Genomic DNA, 20539 nt, shown 5'->3' on the forward strand with positions numbered 1-20539 from the left:
TTCCAGAATAACTTTAAATGCCTTTGGCCCAATAAAATCAACCAGTAGCCTGTTCAGCTAGGCCTATTCCATTGACCTTGTCCAGCACAAACCACTCCAAAGGCTTATGCTAGTATGTGACCTAAAACCCTTTGAATAACAGTGACTTTCGCCAAGACCGGAAGTGAAAAAAATAACCTTCCAACAGAGTGGTCAGTCAGGCATGTAAGCCCTAATCACTGACACGGTGATCTAGCATTTAACCTATATCTAATCAGTAAGGTGACTCCCTGCATTCTGCCAGCATGATCAGTTTAAGGGAGTATACCACTGTGAGTGAGAAGTGGTGGCCAACCCTATGCTACTGAACCAAGCTAGACCCCTCTCACCGCATTGTGCACGTGTGTGTGTGTGCTTGTATGGGTGTGTTAGCGTGTGTGCGTGTGTGTGTGATCTTGACTGATGAAGTCACAAGCCTATTAGCCAGCAGTCTTATGTTTTGCCTCCCCTCACTCACCATTACATAGCTGTGCTTACTAATCCTGCTCTTATGCATTCTATCTGCTTGGATTTAACAGGTTAATTTTACAAGTCACAAATCAGATATTGTTATGGAAATGTGATTGTTGGTTGGATAACTAGGTGGGATCTGTGTGACAGCAGCTGATGTTGTGGGGCTTAATGGGAGTGGTTTAGGTTGGATAAGGGATAGTAGGGGATAGGAGAGGGACGGAAGCAGAGAGCGAACTGAACTGTCCCTAATTTAGTTAAGCTCTGGGATTTGGGGATTACCTTTGGCAGTGAATCTTGTTACGTGTCTGTGCACAGTGAGAGGAGGACAGCAGATGTAGGAAGGTTGGAGTGTGTGTGGCATAATGCAGCCTTGCATGGAGGTATGCATATGCATATTTAACAGAGCGGGTCTTGTGTGCATATTAGTATGTGTGTGTGTGTGTGTGTGTGTGTGTGTGTGTGTGTGTGTGTGTGTGTGTGTGTGTGTGCATGCATGTATGTGTGCCAACAGCCAGCCTTTTGATGGAGTCAGAGGGATTAGTGATGGACACAGTGGGCATAAGAATGAGAGTTTCACTGTACCTCAACACACTCACGTTATGAACCAAGAGTGAAAGTAGGGAGGGAGGGAGGTAGGGAGGGAGTGAGAACAAGATAGGGGGACACAGAAGGGAGGAGAGAGATAGAGTAACTGATAAGAGAAAGGGTTGGTGAGATGGAGTCAGGGGGTGAGGAGGGAGGCATGGAGGTAGATTTTATTTTTTATTTAGGATCCCCATTAGCTGAAGCCAATGGTTACACCTGGTTCACATTCCCTCATCTGACTAAATGTATATATCCCTCTGTTCTCCCCATGTCTGTGTGTGGAATTGCGCCGGGTATGTGTTTGACCCATGTGTTTTGTTTATTGTACCGTTTGTGTACTTTGGGCGTAATCGCTGTTTTTCTTGGGCATGAATAAAGTGCTCCTGTTATCACCCAACTCTGCTCTCCTGCACCTGACTTTCCTTCAACCAGTTTTGCACATTGTGACAGAATTGCACACCATCTATGGAGTCAGCAGGAGCAGGTACCGGGAGCACACGGCGATGCTCTACCATCTCGGCGCTGTCATGGATCGCGTAGTCTAGACAATGGATCGCTGGGAGAGACAGGGAGTCCCTCCAGCGCCCTCCACAGCACAACAGTGGTCTCCACTACTCGTCTCTCCTGCACCCGTTCCCAGTGGGATTCGTCTCGCCCTTCCGGGGGAGTTCGATGGGACAGCGGCACGCTGCCAGGGGTTCCTGCTGCAGCTGGAACTGTATCTAGCGACCGTCTACCCGGCTCCTTCGGGATGTGAGAGGGTGTCCGCCCTCGTCTCGTGCCTCTCGGGGAAAGCCCTTGAGTGGGCCAACGCCGTGTGGGTAGAAGGAGATGCGGCGCTGGACCACTTTGTGGAGTTCACTCGCTGCTTCCGGGCAGTCTTCGACCACCCACCCGAGGGTAGAGCAGCGGGTGAACGTCTTTTCCAACTGAGGCAGGGGACGAGGAGCGCCCAGGAGTTCGTCTTGGACTTTTGGACCCTGGCCACCAGAGCGGGATGGAACGACAGGGCCCTGATCGACCACTATCGCTGAAGCCTGCAGGGAGTTGGCCGGCAGGGACACCACCCTCATGTTTGATCAGCTGGTGGACCTGTCCATCCGGCTGGATAACCTGGTGGCCACCCGTGAATGTTCAGACGCAGCTCTGTTGGTTTCATCTCCCAGCACCACCGCTCCGGTGCCTATAGGGCTGTGAGGTGCTGCACCCAGGGAGGCCGGAGGAGGGGCCTTCACGTGCACCATCTGTGGCAGCAGAGGGCACACTGCCGGTCGATGTCTGGTTGGTTCCTCTGGGGGTCGAAGCAGCAGGCAGAGCACTCTGGTGTCACCCCAAGTGAGCCTTCACCATTCTCATCCAGGACCCTCTGTTGCCCACCTGTTATTGCAAGTTAACTCCCCACATTCCCAGCATAAGGCGCTCGTTGATTCAGGCGAAGCTGTGAATTTCATAGACAGATCATTTGCCCATAGTTTAGGGATCCCCACTGTTCTAGTGGCTAAGCCCTTCCCAGTTCACGCCTTAGACAGTCGACCAATAGGGTCACGGTTAATTAGGGAGGCCACAGCTCTCCTGGGCATGGTGACGCAGGGGGGTCACAAGGAGAGAATCAGTCTCTTCCTCATTGACTCTCCTGCGTTTCCCATGGTGCTAGGCCTGCCCTGGTTAGCTTGTCATGACCCCACTGTTTCATGGCAACGGCAGGCTCTCACAGAGTGGTTGCGAGAGTGCTCATGTGTAGGGGTTTCCGTTGGAGCTACTACGGTGGAAAGTCCAGACCAGGTCTCCACCATGCGCATTCCCCCCGAACATTCCGATTTGGCTCTCGCCTTCTCCAAGAAGAAGGCGACTCAATTACCACCCCATCGTCGGGGGGATTGTGAGATAAACCTCCAGGTAGACGCCGCACTTCCCAGGTGTCACGTGTATCTCCTGTCACACGAGGAGACATTGGCTATGGAGACATATGTCTCCAAATCTCTGCGTCAGGGGTACATTCGGTCCTCCACTTCACCTGCCTCCTCGAGTTTCTCAGTAGTATGGGAGCTGGACGCGGACATTGAGCGGGCATTAAGTGCAGAGCCCGCTCCCTTCCAGTGTCCCGCTGGGCATCTGTACATTCCGTTTGCTGTCCGTGACCGGCTGATATATTGGGCCCACACGTCACCCTCCTCGGGTCATGAGGGTTTATGTTTCCTCCTGCTCGGTGTGCGCCCAGTGTAAGGCTCCTAGGCACCTGCCCAGAGGTAAGCTACACGCCTTAGCCATTCCACAACGGCCTTGGTCGCACCTGTCGGTCGATTTCCTTACCGATCTTCCTCCCTCACAGGGTAACACCACGATCCTGGTCGTTGTGGACCGTTTTTCCAAGTCCTGCCGTCTCCTTCCTCTGCCCGGTCTCCCTACGGCCCCACAGACTGCGGAGGCCTTGTTGACACACGTCTTCCGGCTCTACGGGGTGCCTGAGGATATAGTGTCTGATCGGGGTCCCCAGTTCATTTCGAGGGTTTGGAGGGCGTTCGTGGAACGTCTGGGGGTCTCGATCAGCCTTACCTCGGGTTTTCACCCCAAGATTAATGGACAGGTGGAGAGAGTGAACTAGGGTGTGGGTAGGTTTCTGCGGTCTTCTGCCAGGACCGGTCGGGGGAGTGGGCGGCGTTCGTGCACTGGGCCGAGATGGCTCGCTGCACCACTCCTCTACTAACCTCTCCCCCTTCCAGGGGTACCAGCGCCTTGGCATCAGAGTCAGACCGAGGCTCCTGAGGTGGACGACTGGTTCAGGCGTGCGTAGGAGACCTGGGACGCCCCCCATGTTCACCTCCAGCGGGCCGTGTTGCGGCAGAAGGCCAGCGCAGACGGTCACCGCAGTGAGGCTCCGGTGGTTGCACCGGGGGACCGGGTCTGGCTCTCGACCCGAAACCTGCCCCTCCGCATGCCCTGCCGGAAGCTGGGGCCGCGGTTTTTGGGGCCATTTAACGTCCTGAGGAGACTGAACGAGGTTAGTTACTGGTTACAGCTTCCCCCGATTACCGTATTAACCCCTCGTTTCATGTGTCTCTCCTCAAGCCGGTGGTGACTGGTCCGCTCCAGGAATCTGAGGTGCGGGGGGTTCCTCCGCCTCCTTTGGACATCGAGGGGGCCCCGGCGTACATCGTTCGTTCCTTCCTGGAATTGAGGCGTCGGGTGGGGGGCCTTCAGTACCTCGTGGAGTGGGAGGAGTACAGGCCGGAGGAGAGGTGCTGGGTTCCGGTTGCAGATGTTTTGGATTCTGAACTGCTGCCGGAGTTTCACCGTCACCGGCCAGATCGCCCTGCGCCTCGTCCTTCGGGTCGCCCTCGAGGCCTGTGTCGGCGCGCCACTGGAGCCGCGCGTCAAGGTGGGGGGTACTGTCACAACTTCCGTCGGCTCCCCTCCTTGTTCGGGTGGCAAGACAAATAGATCGACGTCACCGGGTTTCGAGCCATCGCCGCTCCATTTTCCATATATCTATTTGTCTCGTCTTTTCCACACACCTGGTTTTCATTTCCCCAATCAATCTACTTGTATTTAACCCTCTGTTTCCCATCATGTTTGTTTGTGGTGTTTTATTACGCGCTTTACTTTTGTTATGTTCTGTGTTTTGAGCGCATTTGATTTATGTAGTGCTCTCGTTTTTCGGAACTAAAATAAAAGTGCGCCTGTTTACATCACTCTACTCTACTGCACCTAATTTTGCCTCTAATACACCCGTTGACACTTTTCAAATTCAGGTCACTTTGAGCAGTTTGTTGATTCCATCGGTAAATAGCCCACCCAATCTACCTAACTCATCCCCATACTGTTTTTATTTACTTTTCTGCTCTTTTGCACACCGGTATCTCTACTTGCACATCATCATCTGCTCATTTATCTATCACTACAATTTATCAATTGTAATTATTTGCTCCTATGGTCTATTTATTGCCTACCTCCTCATGCCTTTTGCACACACTGTCTATAGACTTGATTTTTTTATATACTGTATCATTGACTTGTTTATTGTGTTATTGGCTTGTTTATTGTTTATTCCATGTGTAACTTTGTGTTGTGTCTGTGTCACACTGCTTTGCTTTATCTTGTCCAATACAGTTGTAAATGACAACTTGTTCTCAACTTGCCTACCTGGTTAAATAAAGGTGAAATAAAAAAAATAAAAAAATTCAACATAGAATTGTAATTGTAACCAGCTGCAATAAGATTGTGAGTGCACAAGTTTGGGCATATAGCTGACCCAACATATAGTGTTGCCTACCAAAGGCAAACATGGATTTGTAATCTTACACAACAAGCTTTTTCAAATTCAACTCACTTCGAGAAGTTTGTCAAGTGAACAAACGCTCACCCATGAGCTACATTTCTTGTGCTTCTGAAGTCCACCCTACTCACAGAATAATGCTGATTAAGTTAAATTGGCTTTTTTACAGTGAAGATAAACATGAATTTGTATTTTGACTCATTCAGTTTACTGTGAGCAAAGTTTGTTGAGTGAACAAACGTTCACTCATTAGCTCAATTTATTGTCTTTCTTATGTTCACCAAACTCACAGATTATAATGCTGATTAAGCATTGTAAGAAGGGCTATTTAAATACATTTGATTTGATTAAGCAGTTGGTTAAGTTGGCTTTTTTACAGTACAACCCTGGACCGGACGCTATTCTATCACAGGCCCTTACCAATCTGTCTATTTAAAGCTGAGTGCCAAGCAAAGGTGCATTGACTCAGTTTACTTCCTTACCATATTTTGGGAAAAATGGTATGACTCAGCAGGGTACACTTTAAAATAAAGGTGCAATTTGGAACAAAATAAGGTTATTGAGAGCAATTCTGTATGGTAACCATTGTATGGTCTCTAGAGAACCTGGAATGGGATGGTTGTTTGAAGAATCATACAAAAATCCCAAACCAGAAATGTTTCTGCCTGAAAGGACTGCAATTTAATAGTCCTGCTGTGCCTTATGTGCATATTTCCCAGGGTGCCTTTCCAGTGAATTTTAGTTACTTGTACCACCTATGACTGTGTTTGCTGGTGATAGAGATATGGTTGATGCTTTCAATCCTGAGACCTTCAACAAGTGAGACCTAAGTGAATATGCAAAAATTCACCAGCAATAGAGAATGCTGGGGAATATGATAATAATATCAACAGTGGGGTTCCGTTACACCAATGGGTGTTAATTTAACTCTTGAATCAACACTAGAAATGTTACACTGGAAAATAAACAGTTAGTTAACACTATCCACTTTGCTGTGAATCAAACACATCTGCAGTCTTCTACACATTTCAAAAACCTTTTAGAATTCTGAAGAAACGTAGAGGCCAGGTCAAGGACTCCACACTTAACTCAAAGGTTCTTAAATGGGGGAAAGTTCTCCAAGGAACCTTATGAGCTGAGGAAGAACCATTTAAGAACCTTTCATTTTTTTCAGTGTATCGAACTCCAAACCTTCCAGTCTCAGGGCAGACACTCGAAACACACAAGGTCACTGAGTTGGTTAGCAACAACCCTAACCCTATCTAGTTTACTTACTTAACATGATGTTTAGAATGTTAAAATATTTCTTAAACTACTCGAAAGTGATTGCTCTTTTGTCTCCTCTGCCTTTTAGCTGAGCTGCGATGCAATTGGCCAGTGTGCAAGCGCGGCCCCATCGGGCGGCTGAGGAGAGAGAAGAGCCGCCCCCAGGCCCCGCCCCTCCCTCCACTCATCACTCTGACCACCAGTTCAAGAATATGAAGAGCAAGTTCTTCAACGAACTCACCCACATGCCAAGTGAGCCCTGAACACAATGAACACACACACACACACACATCCATCGGTCATTCTGCGTGTGTAATTTCGTTTCACATAATGTTTTCTCATCATTTCTTCTCTTTCATTTCATCCCCTGCTTTTCTTCCACTTATCACAGATCATAAACTCAAAAGTAAGTTAATATTGTTTTCACATCGCTTGTGCTCTCCTTTCCATCACTCCTCACAATAACATGTCAGATATCAATTTTCCATAACATAAGGCTACTTCACGAGGCCTATGTATGTTGTGTTATACACTAGGAGTACAAAACATTAAGGACACCTGCTCTTTCCATGACATACACTGACCAGGTGAATCCAGGTCACAGCTATGATCCCGTTGAATGTTTGTTTTACAAAGTCTTTATATAATGTATAGTCTGTATTCCCCTGACTGTAATGTTTGGATACTCTGTTGTATACTCTGTTTTTCTATATTGTATATTTTGAGTTGTTTAAAAAAAAGGCACAAAAAAAACACATGATCCTTTATTGATGTCACTTCTTAAATCCACTTCAACCAGTGTAGATTAAGGGGAGGAGACAAGTTAAAGAAGGATTTTTAAGCCTTGAGACAATTGAGAAATGGATTGTGTATGTATGCCATTCAGAGGGCAAGACAAAATATTTAAGTTCCTTTGAACAGGATATTGTAGTAGGTGCCAGGTGCACCGGTTGGTGTCAAGAACTGTAAAACCACTGGATTTTTTCACGCTTAACAGATTCCTGTGTGTATCAACAATGGTCCATCACCTAAAGGACATCCAGCCAATTTGACACAACTTTTGGGAGGCATTGGAGTCAACATCCCTGTGGAATGCTTTCTCCACCTTGTACAGTCCATGCCCCGATGTATTGAAGCTGTTCTGAGGGCAAAAGGGGGAGGATGAAACTCAATATTTGGAAGTTGTCCTTAATGGTTTTGTACACTCAGTGTATATGTCATAACCCTACATATAAGGCCTATGTACAATATGTTGTATAATAGATAGCATAAGGCTACATAAGTATTATATGTATGTTATATGTATGTTGTTATGTATGTTGTATTATAGATATCATAAGGCTATATCAGGCCTATGTCTATCTCTCCCCCAGTGCCCATGTGGGCAATAGGAGCGATAGTGGTGGTGGTGCTGGCTCTGGTGGTCTGTCTATGTTTCTGTATCTGGAAGAAGTGCATCAACAAGGGCAAGAAGCCCAAGAAAGCACGCGAGAGGAAAGGAGGCCGAGGCAGAAGAAAGAAGGAGGGAGCCGGAGAAGGAGAGGAGGGCAAGGTGAGAGGAGAGGAGACAGAAGGAGGGAGGGCAATATAGTGTGTGGTGTAATGGGTTCAAGTACCTAATTTGCAACTGGGTTTGAAATTATCTGAAGTGATTTCCAGATGTAGTGTCAGTAACTGTGTGAAGAGAGAGACTAATGCAGTGGCTGTGTAATGATACCTGTGATAAATAATTGATTTGATGTTCTCTCTCATTTAGGAAGGAGAAGGTAAGGAAGGAGAGGAGGAGGAAAAAGAGAATTTCGGAAAACTGGAGTTCACCCTGGACTACAACTTCACTGACAACCAGGTGTGTGTGTTTCTGTGTGTGTGTGTGCATTCGTGTGCATGCTTTTGTGTGCATTTCTGTCTTGTCCTCCTTGACATTTGACCTCCTTGATGTGAAGTGTCTGACTAATAACACGTCTAAAGGCTCTCTGACCTCTGTTCTTTGTCTGCTCAGCTCTCAGCTTTAACCTCTGACCTCATATTTGTGTCCTCAGTGACTTATGACCCTAACCCTTATAACCCTAACCCTTTTCCTCTTAATGGCTGAGCATTAAGTTGTGACCTTTAGAGGGGACATTTGCTATCCGCTAAATCGCTCTTACATTTAAAAGTCAGTTTAAGTGCACTGCGCTATTATGCAGCTTGAATTGAATCCCGGAAAACATGTGACAAATGAAATAATTTTTGGGATGAAGTCCTGTGCCATTGTTTTGAAGTGTTCCGTTTGTGTTTGGAAAAATCTCAGGTTTAATTTTGCTACGTTTCTGATTGAGAAGTCATTTGCAGCATTTATCATTCCCTTTAAAAGCTGCATTGCAATAGCCCCATATGGATTGAATCCCAGCCGAAATCCGCCTAAGTTATCAGTGTGTTCAGATCTTACCTCTAACCTCTTACCTCTAACCTTTTCCCCCTCTGCCCCCTCTTCCAGCTGATTGTGGGTATCCTGCAGGCGGAAAACCTGCCAGCCATGGACATGGGCGGCACCTCAGACCCCTATGTCAAGGTCTACATGCTGCCAGACAAGAAGAAGAAGTTTGAGACCAAAGTCCAGCGCAAGAATCTCTGCCCAGTGTTCAATGAAACCTTCATCTTCAAGGTCAGTATGGGGTGCTGGAGAACAGACAGTGATATAGAGATGTTGTATTCATTCATGTGTATATGTAAAATCCTTAGAAAAGCTCTTACAGTACTGAGGTTTATGTAGTCGAGAACACTCTGTCCTGACCGTCTCCTTCCTGTTCTGTGTGTTCCTCCACAGATCCCCTACCAGGAGCTGGGCGGTCAGACTCTGGTCCTACAGGTCTTTGACTTTGATCGCTTTGGTAAACATGACGTGATTGGACAGATCTCCATCCCCATGAACAGTGTGGACCTGGCTCAGCCACTCCACGAATGGAGGGATCTGGTTGGAGGAGAGAAAGAGGAGGTGAGGACGGAGAAATACAGTCTGTTTGGGTTTAGGGTGCATGTTTTTTTTACATCTACCTGTCTGTGTCTGTCTGACTCTGCATATCAATCTATATCGAACTGTCTGTTTTAATACATCTTTCTATCTTCGTGCCTGTTTGTGTTTGTCTGGTCACAGGTAGAGAAGCTAGGGGACATCTGTATCTCTCTGCGCTACGTCCCCACGGCCGGTAAATTGACCATCAACATCATGGAGGCCAAGCACCTGAAGGCGATGGACTGCGGAGGCTTGTCAGGTGACCTTCTATTAGTCCTTACACTCTCCTAGTCAATACTAGCCATGCTGTGACGTTTCACTCTTTTTTTTCAAAACTAGACATTCTGTGACGGTAAACTCAACTAGTTAATAGTAGCCATGCTGTGACCTATTAATGACATCTGGTTGCCTACATTTTGTTGAAGTAATTCAACTTAAACCATTGGGCAGCATTGCAGAGTTGCAGCCACGACACATGAATTTACTGCATAATCATTTGTTCTCAAAGTTTTTCATCCAAGTGGCTCACCCTCTGTTTGACCTCTGTAACTAACATTCCTGTCTACCCCATGGCTTCTCCTACCAGATCCCTTCGTTAAAGTGGTGCTGCAGCACCAAGGCAAGCGGCTGAAGAAGAAGAAGACAACAGTCAAACAAAACACTCTGAACCCCTACTTCAACGAAAGCTTCAGCTTCGAGATTCCATTTGGCCAAATACAGGCATGTACAACAAACTTCCCATAAGGAAGACATCTTGGGGTTGTGATAACAGGTTTTTCCTGTGGGTTGGGCGACCTGTGTTTGAGGACTCTCCCGGTGTTTCTCTAGAACATTGCACTCTCCTGCCATTTCCTGCTGTATGTTGAACAACACTGTACATGTGGTGGTATTTTGATTTCATCTGACTTTTTAAACTTGCTTTTTCCGCTCTTCCCTTTCCTCTTGCAGAAAGTCCAAGTGTTGATCACGGTGTACGATTACGACAAGCTGGGCAGCAACGACGCCATCGGGAAGGTTTGGATCGGCTTCGGTGCCTCAGGGGTGGGCCTTCGCCATTGGTCAGACATGCTGGCCAATCCAAGACGTCCCGTAGCCCAGTGGCATGCCCTGTGTCCTGAGGAGGAGGTGGACGAGGCCCTGAAGAAACCCATCCGCTAAACGTACACTGACACGTCACTGAACATTCTTGTACGTGTTAAAACAAACAACATAAGACACAACAACCCACCTGACATTTCTGATAATTTTTTGGGGTACTCTCTCCTTCCTTATTATTCTCCATAGAAAATCAAAAGAATATTTATTTTGCATATGAACTAATTTTACTGTTTGTTTTTACTTTTTTGTCCCTTTTGACCATTTTGATGTTAAGTTATGAGTATGGCTGACTGTTTTGTGCTTTGTGTATGTATGTGTGCACGTGTGTCTGTGCGCGTGTGTTCGTATTAAACCATAGTTCATGAAAGCTTTCTGTGATTTATCTCCTGAATGTAATGTGAGCGGTTGTAAATGACTAAATAAATAATTCCCCAAATTACCAGATGGATGGTCAGATAGATTTGCAACCTTAAGTATATATTTATTTAACCCTTATTACAGATGAGCCCTGAATTACATTCGATCACACCGACAGCGTCATTGCATTTTGGTACACCAGAATTATATTATTTTCCAATTAAACACTGCGTTTGCCTTGCAGTATTGCTTTGCAGAGGCAATTGCAGTGTCGGTGTGGACGCACTGGACTGGCCTCAGCCAAACATGTGAGCAGGGATTTAGAGACAGAGGAGGGGGGAGGAGGAGCTGGGGAAGATATACAGTGCCAGTCAAAGGTTTGGGCACACCTACTCATTGAAGGGTTTTTCTTCATTTTACTCTTTTCTACATTGTAGAATTCTAGTGAAGACATCAAAACTATGATATAACACATAATAGTAACAAAAAAGTGTGAAACAAATCAAAATATATTTAATATTTGAGATTCTTCAAAGTAGCCACCATTGTCATGATGACAGCTTTGCACTTTCTTGGCATTCTCTCAACCAGCTTCATGAGGTAGTTACCTGGAATGTACTTCAATTAACAGGTGTGCCTTGTTAAAAGTTAATTTGTGGAATGTATTTCCTTCTTAATGCGTTTGAGCCAATCAGTTGTGTTTTGACAAGGTATGGGTGGTATACAGAAGATAGCCCTATTTGGTAAAGGACCAAGTCCATATTATGGCAAGAAGAGCTCAAATAAGCAGAGAAACGACAATCCATCTTAAGACATGAAGGTCAGTCAATCAAGAAAATTTGCAGTCGCAAAAAACATCAAGTGCTATGATGAAACTGACTCTCATGAGGACCTTCACAGGAAAGGAAGACCCAGAGTTACCTCTGCTGCAGAGGATAAGTTCATTAGAGTTACCAGCCTCAGAAATCATCAATTAATTGCACCTCAGATTGCAACCCAAATAAATGCTTCACATAGTTCAAGTAACAGACACATCTCAACATCAACTGTTCTGAGGAGACTGTGTGAATCAGGCCTTCATGTCCGAATTTCTGCAAAGAAACCACTACTAAAGGACACCAATAAGAAGAAGAGACTTGCTTGGGCCAAGAAACATGAGCAATAGACATTAGAACGGTGGAAATCTGTCTTTTGGTCTGAGGAGTCCAAATTTGCGATTTTTGGTTCCAACCACCGTGTCTTTGTGATACGCAGAGTAGGTGAACGGATGATCTCCGCATGTGTGGTTCCCACTGTGAAGCATGGAGGAGGAGGTGTGGTGGTGAAAATGTCAGTGATTTATTTAGAATTCAAGGCACACTTAACCAGAATGCTTACCACAGCATTCTGCAGAGATACGCCATCCCATCTGGTTTTTGCTTAGTAGGACTATCATTTGTTTTTCAATGACCCAAAAATACACCTCCAGGCTGTGTAAGGGCTATTTGACCAAGAAGGAGAGTGATGGAGTGCTGCATCAGAAGAACTGGCCTCCACAATCACCCAACCTCAACCCAATTGAGATGGTTTTGGATGAGTTGGACTGCAGAGTGAAGGAATAGCAACCAACAAGTGCTCAGCATATGTGGGAACTCCTTCAAGCATTCGAGGTGACTACCTCAAGAAGCAGGTTGAGAGTGTGCCAAGAGTGTGCAAAGCTGTCATCAAGACAAAGGGTAACTAATTTGAAGATTCTGAAATATAAAATTTATTTTGATTAGTTTCTATATATATATATATATATATATATATATACAGCGAGAGAGAGAGAGAGAGAGCAAGAAAGAGGAAGAGCTCGATGAAGAAAAGATCATTACTGTAAGATATCATGTAAAAAGGGAGATAGAGGAGAATATGAATTAATTAAGTTAGAGGGCAAGCTTTCCAAGCTCTAACTTAAACAAGTCATTCAACAAAATCACTGCTACTAGCATTCAGCAGTGGCAGTTTGGCTCTATTCAATCCGTATTGCGTAAATTCAGTGTTACAGCGTTTGCGTTACAGCGTTTTGATTGAAATTTAAAGACAATGTTCTTGCGTTTGCGGAAACCGCATTCACGGTATATGCTGCATATGTCGGCTCAATCAGAAATGACCTTTACATTTCTATCGCAGAATCTGTTATGCTTCAGTGATACAGATTGAATGGAGCGTGTGTGTTTATGTGTTCCTCCACACATGTGAGACAGACAGTGTCATTAATGAGCTCTCTGCAAGTAGATCAGGCCTATAATTCCCTTCTGCCTGTCTAGTATGTAGTGATGATTACTAGTGTCTGCTGTAATAATGGTTTCTAGTGTCAGGTAATATGTGTGTTGTGTGTTTAAACCAATGAGTGTGTCTCATTAGTGCTTATACATCCCTCCAGCAGAGGGCAGCGTTTCCCTAGTTGAGTAATGTGGGAGCAGGATTACGTTGGCCAGCCTGGACACTGATACAAGGTCGATTTTGAGTCATTATACTTCTCCCAGGCTCCCAATAAAGTAATAAAAGTGTGTGTGTGTGACAATTTCCAGAGGAAAATCTTCTTTACTTCCACCGAAGCTTCTTTACTTCCACCGACCGCCAACCTTCCCCTTACCATGGACCTTTTTACTACAGGGGAGAGAGATAGGGAGAAAGATAACTAAATGACTTGTAGATAAATGCACATACCATACAAACACATGTTACTTGGGGTGGCAGGGTAGCCTAGTGGTTAGATTGTTGAACTAGTAACAAGAAGGTTGCAAGTTCAAACCCCCGAGCCGACAAGGTACAAATCTGTCATTCTGCCCCTGAACAGGCAGTTAACCCACTGTTACTAGGCTGTTATTGAAAATAAGAATTTGTTCTTAACTGACTTGCCTGGTTAAATAAAGGTAAAATTAAAAATGTGGCTACAAAGTTCATATAAAGAAACCAAGAAGAGGGATACTGTACTTACAATTTCTGGGCACTTGTGATTCTATTCAAAAAAACAATAATCTGCACACCAAAAAGAGATCACATTGCATCAGTGATTACACAAATACTACATAACAGATGTACACAGTTGCTCACACACAAGCCTAAACATCTATGGATTCTGCCTTTGGTACATGTCCAGGTCTTCCCACCTGATGTTTCTTCATGTGATCAATGAAGTCAAACTCATCCGACACCATCTCCTGAGCTCGTTGCCTGGGAGACCAAGAAGAAGGTGGTAGGGGGTAACAGATGATAAACATAGCAACACAGTTGGTAGCCAGGTGGGTGGGCTTTGGACATGAATTGTAGAAAACTCTGATGTGGTGGTGTGAGGAAGATTTAGGCCCATGTGCATTTGGCTTGGGGAGGCGTGTGTGATCGGCCAAGACTCACTTCAGGGTGTCGATCTCCAGTGTGGGTCGTCTCTGAGCCAAGGTCTTCTTCTTGATCTCTCTCCCCGTTAGACGCTTCCCCCTACCACGATGCTCCGCCTGAAACATATGTCAAACACACCTAGAACTTCACAAACTTAAAACCATATAGAATGTTGTAATTCTATTTCTATGCTTAAAACAGTCTGACAGAACATTTGGCCCACAACTGTATGTTGACCAACAAAATAGATATTTAGCTTCATAAAACACATTTACTGTATGAATCCAAAAATCTGTTCCTAAAGCTAACAAGTGATTGACAGTGAACATAAATACCTTTTGTAGGAAGCCCCCAAAGTTGGCCCCCATGTTGGAATGAAACTACTTCTTCTTGGCCTCGTCATCGTTCTTCTTTTTAGCCTCCTCATCTTCCTTTCTCTGCCGTTCTTCCTGAGCATGAGACAATGATGAAGTTAGAAAGGAAAAATACATTCTTAACACAACACAAGTCTATCTGTTGCTTAAAACCAGGGGTACCACAGGTGTGTACCCGGCCCTACCACAATCCTGAGGTACAAGAGGGGTGTATATTCAGGCCTACCGCAATCCTGGGGTACCACAGTGGTGTCTATTTGTCTCTACCACCACAGGGTTGTGAAGTTGACCCTATCACAATCCTGATGTATCACAACGGTGTGTTTTGGCCTCCTGTTCTGCCGGTCCCGCTCCTTCTCTGCTCGAACTCGCTGCACCTCTGCCCTCACAAACCGATGCTTCTCCTGTCGGGATGAGAGAGGGAAAGGATGAGAGGAAAGGACTTTGGACTGTTTCATGTACACATTTTTGATCATGAGCTTGTGCGCTCCTTGACCAGGGTCGTGTTCTGTTGGGACGAAGCGTAAAAGCAAAACATGAGCATTGTTATTGGACAAGTTCAGGTAGTTTGTACTTCCTCTATTCTATTTTAACACGTCAACATGAAGTAAACATGGAGTTGACTCACAATTTGGTCTTTCAGCCCAATGAGCTCCTCCTACTCCTTCTTCCTCTGGTCAAAGTGGACATCAATCAGACTCTGCAACTCCAGGAGATCCTTCTCCATCCTCTTCCTGTGGATGTCCTGAGAGAGGTAGAGAGGGAAAGAGAGAGGATTGAGATTAAATAGATTATTATTCAGAGATGTGGTGTAAAGCGGAGCTACAAGCTGCATCTTACAAACATCTATATTAATGTTCAGTAATGAATTTGAAATGGAAGGGGAACAGCCAATCAAATAGTGGGCCAATTCCTTGATATGATATGACATCACTCACATCAGAGTCCACCCTATCCCCCCCTGGAATCTTGGGAGGGGCTAGCTGGGGCACCATGGGCCTTAGATAGATAGATAAATAGATAGAGAGAAAGAGAGAGAGAGGGGGGGGGTGGTGAGAGAAAGATAGAGATGGGACAAAAGATTTAAGAAAATTGATAAAAGAAGTAAGAAGGTAAAGACAAGTGTATGTACATGCAAGTATTAACACATGAAAGCACAGAAACATATATTCTTGTTCTCATTCTAAAGACTGTCTTGAAGAAAATAGAGGACACAATTCTCAAAAACAGGACAAAAAGACAATATGTTTTGCATGAATCATAAATTGATATCAAGAGGGTGTACCAAAAAATATTTGAGTTACGCCAACAGATCTGAAGTTAGTATTTAACCTCCAGAGTACAACAGGAGCAACAACATGCACTATCATCGTCATCACCATCATCATCAGTGAAGTGTCAGTGTGTGCAGCTACAGCAACAGTACAGCTTTGTTGATGAGGCCATTATTTTTAAATCAATAAAACATCTATGTTTGCCTCAGGTATGTTAGAATCACCCCTACAATCACTCTCACCTTCCTCCTCCTGAGCTTGCTGCTCTGATGTGCCGAAGGCAGAGAGAGCGAGAGAGACAGCAAAAGAGAGAGAGAGATAAAATGAGGGAGAGAGATACAGTAGATATTGAGAGAGAGATAGAGAGAGAGAGAGCGAGAGAGAAAAGAGAGAGAGAGAGAGAGAGAGAGAGAGAGAGAGAGAGAGAGAGAGAAAAGAGAGAGGGAGAGAGAGAGGAATGGTGCAAGAAGAGAGTAATGGAACGATTGAAGAGAGAGTAAGTTTAATGCAGTGGTGCAAGCTTAGGAAAACTCACATTTCCCATCACGCACAGAGGGCCACATCATTGACTACAACTGTGTGACCCCAACAAGAGGGAAATGTTGTTTTCTGAGAATTGTACTGTACAAGCTTTCATAATTATCTATACACATGTTAACACATGTACATGCAAGAAGTAATTGCAAATGTTCTACATATGAGGATATACACTGAGTGTACAAAATATTAGGAACCCCTGCTCTTTCCGTGACATAGACTGACCAAGTGAATACAGGTGAAAACTATGATCTCTTATTGTCACTTGTTAAATCCACTTCAAGCAGTGTAGATAAGGGGAGGATACAGGTTAAAGAAGGATTTTTAAGCCTTGAGACAATTGAGACGTGGAATGTGTATGTGTGCCATTCAGAGGGTGAATGGGTAAGACAAAATATTGAACTGCCTTTGAATGGGGTATGGTAGTAGGTGCTAGGCACACAGGTTTGAGTGTGTCAAGAACTGCAAAGCTGCTGGGTTTTTCACACCTCTTTAGTGTCCTAATTTTTCATAACTGTGACCTTAATTGCCTACCATCTGTAAGCTGTTAGTGTCTTAACGACCATTCCACAGGTGCATGTTCATTAATTGGTTATGGTTCATTGAACACGCATGGGAAACAGTGTTAAAACCCTTTACAATGAAGATCTGTGAAGTTATTTGGATTTTAAGAATTATCTATGAAAGACAGGGTCCTAAAAACCTTTTTATGCGTTTATGAGTATGAGTTTATATAAAAACAACAAGAAAAGAAAAATGTTGGAATGAATCCAATTAAGAACCCAAATAGCATTAATGCACTACTTTTAGCCAAAGTCACATGGAGAAAGGCACATGGTTCTCGTCTAAAGTGGTGTAGTGTTATACAGGATATAGGGTGTAATTTGAGACAGCCATTGTTAAGTTAAAGTAGTAGAGTGTTTTAGGGGATATGGGGTGTGATTTGGGACACGGACAGTTGAAAGTAGTGTTGTGTTGTTGGGGATATAGATTGTCATTTGAGACACAGCCAAAGGTAGTGCAGTGTTATTGTACATACAGGGTGTCAATTGAGAGACAACTAGTCTTACCTCCTCCATCCTCCTCCTGCGGTTCTTCTTCTGGCTCCTCCTCTGGCTCCGCCTCCTGCTCCTCCTCTGCCTCCTCTGGAGAGAGTGAGAGAGAGAGAGAGAGAGAGAGAGAGAGAGAGAGAGAGAGAGAGAGGGGCGGGGGGAGGATGGAGGAGGTAAGACTAGTTGTCTCTCAATGTGGTGGCAAATGGAGAGAGAAAAAGTCAGAGAGCAGTTCAGAGGACAAGATAAGGGACATGGGGCACTGACGAAATCAGGGCAATGTGGTAGACTGGGAAAAAACGAAGAAAGACAAGTGTGGAGAAGAAAATTACACAAATGAGACAATGGGATGGAAAGAGACATTAGAATGATGATTAAAGAGATAGACAATTGGAGTGGAATGGAGCGAGATGGAGAGTGAAAAGTGAGATGGAGAGTGTGTGGCTAATAGAGGGCAGAGGATTGGGGATTTAAAAACCATTTGTCAGCAGTATGCTGAAAGCAATAGGAGCTGAGAGAAATTGCTAATAATAACAGGGTCATAGACTTCCACATGCAAGGCCAAGTATGGCCCAACAATGACAACACTAACACCTCAGCTCAGCAACCCACTCACCTTCCGCCTGCTCCCCCCTAGCAGAGAGAGGGCTGGAAGCAAATGTTTGTGTGAAAGAGAGAGAAATTCAGTTACCAATTCAGTTGGCAATAAATTCCAAATTTAAATATGTATAATTATTTCCATACTCACTCATATTCCTCCTCCACATCAGACATGGCTGCACTAAAAGAAGACCAAAAGGAGAGACAATATAAATGTCATATATAAATCACCAATCTTTTTACAATACAATACTCTGACTGATTATCTAGCAACTATCACACACTACCACGACACAAAAATCAAATAGGTGTTTTTAAAAGTCAATTTGATGGCTTAAGCATTTTTCCCCTGTGCTCGGTTAGGTTTAATTCAGTTCAATTTTCCCAATACACAAATTATGCGTGAAGGATGCTCAATTTCTCCCACTGATCACACATACAGTTGAAGTCATAAGTTTACATACATTTAAGTTGGAGTCATTAAAACTCATTTTTCAACCACTCCACCAATTTCTTGTTAACAAACTATAGTTTTGGCAAGTCGGTTAGGACATCTACTTTGTGCATGACACAAGTAATTTTTCCAACAATTATTTACTGACAGACTTTTAAAATTATAATTCACTGTGTCACAATTCCACTGGGTCAGAAGTTCACATAAACTAAGTTGATTGAGTCTTTAAACAGCTTGGAAAATTCCAGAAAATTATGTAATGGCTTTTGAAGCTTCTGATAGGCTAATTGACATCATTTGAGTCAATTGGAGGTGTACCTGTGGATGTATTTCAAGGTCTACCTTCAAACTCAGTGCCTCTTGCTTGACACATGGGAAGATCAAAAGAAATCAGCCAAGACCTCAGAAAATAATTGTAGACCTCCACAAGCCTGGTTCATCCTTGGGAGCAATTTCCAAACGCTTGAAGTTACCATGTTCATCTGTACAAACAATAGTACGCAAGTATAAACACCATGGGAAAAGATGAACATACTTTGGTGCAAAAAGGGCAAATCAATCCCAGAACAACAGCAAATGACCATGTGAAGATGCTGGAGGAAACCGGTACAAAAGTATCTATATCCACAGTGAAACGAGTCCTATATCGACATAACCGGAAAGGCCGCTCAGCAAGGAAGAAGCCTCTGCTAAAAAATCGACATATAAAAGCCAGACTGCACACGGGGACAAAGATCGTACTTTTTTGAGAAATGTCCTCTGGTTTGTTGAGACAAAAATATAACTGTTTCGGCCATAATGACCATCGCTATGTTTGGAGGAAAAAGGAGGAGGCTTGCAACCCGAAGAACACCATCCCAACCGTGAAGCACGGGGGTGGCAGCATCATGTTGTGGGAGTGCTTTGCTGCAGGAGGGACTGGTGCACTTCACAAAATGAGATAACATCATGAGGTAGGAAAATTATGTGGATATATTGAAGCAACATCTCAAGACATCAGTTAAAGCTTGGTCGCAAATGGGTCTTCCAAATGGACAATGACCCCAAGCATACTTCCAAAGTTGTGGCAAAATGGCTTAAGGACAACAAAGTCAAGGTATTGGGTGGCCATCACAAAGACCCGACCTCAATCCTATAGAAAATTTGTGGACAGAACTGAAAAAGTGTGTGCAAGCAAGGATGCCTACAAACCTGACTCAGTTACACCAGCTCTGTCAGGAGAAATGGGCCAAAATTCACCCAACTTATTGTGGGAAGCTTGTGGAAGGCTACCCGAAACATTTGACCCAAGTTAAACAATTTAAAGGCAATGCTACCAAATACTAATTGAGTGCATGTAAACTTCTGACCCACTGGGAATGTGATAAAAGCTGAAATAAATCAAGAATTGTGAAAAACTGAGTTTAAATGTATTTGGTTAAGATGTATGTAAACTTCCGACTTCAACTATATGTTTGATCACTCATTTGTTTGGTCATGAGTGTCATGAGTATTGGTCATCCTTTTTTGACCTTTTGCCTTGTCCTTTGATAGCTACATTTGGAGTTCCATCTGTGCTGCGGTCTCACCAAAACTAAAGCACATGTTTTGTGCATACTGTAGCCCACAGATCTTACTTCAGTTGATGTCCTCCAAACCATCCACTGTATCAGCCTGGTTGAAAGACCTAATGTCTTTTCTTCATTTAGAAAAAATGTAATACACAGAGCATGTTCTGATAACTTTTTCCTTAGATGGCAACCTTTACTTTCCTTTTTTAAACAATTACGTTCGTTTGAAAATTAGTAAGAATTTGGGCCGACAGGGGAAGGGAGGGGACAAT

The 20539-nt window shown here is 44.3% G+C and overlaps 1 protein-coding gene and 1 pseudogene across 1 annotated transcript; one reads left to right on the forward strand and one right to left on the reverse strand.

Annotated features, from left to right (window-relative positions):
* The first annotated feature begins 6714 nt into the window (after positions 1-6714).
* On the forward strand, positions 6715-10766 carry LOC135555066 (synaptotagmin-2-like). The gene is made up of 9 exons (XM_064987439.1): positions 6715-6868; positions 7008-7022; positions 7990-8168; positions 8373-8462; positions 9093-9260; positions 9423-9590; positions 9750-9867; positions 10195-10328; positions 10557-10766. Exons 1-9 carry the CDS (start codon positions 6715-6717, stop codon positions 10764-10766), a joined length of 1236 nt encoding a protein of 411 aa, XP_064843511.1.
* A 2885-nt stretch (positions 10767-13651) lies between these two features.
* LOC135555067 (troponin T, slow skeletal muscle-like) lies at positions 13652-18437 on the reverse strand (annotated as a pseudogene).
* Positions 18438-20539: the final 2102 nt, after the last annotated feature.

The sequence above is a fragment of the Oncorhynchus masou genome, chromosome 15, assembly GCF_036934945.1.
Source record: "Oncorhynchus masou masou isolate Uvic2021 chromosome 15, UVic_Omas_1.1, whole genome shotgun sequence".
Lineage (NCBI taxonomy): Eukaryota > Metazoa > Chordata > Actinopteri > Salmoniformes > Salmonidae > Oncorhynchus > Oncorhynchus masou.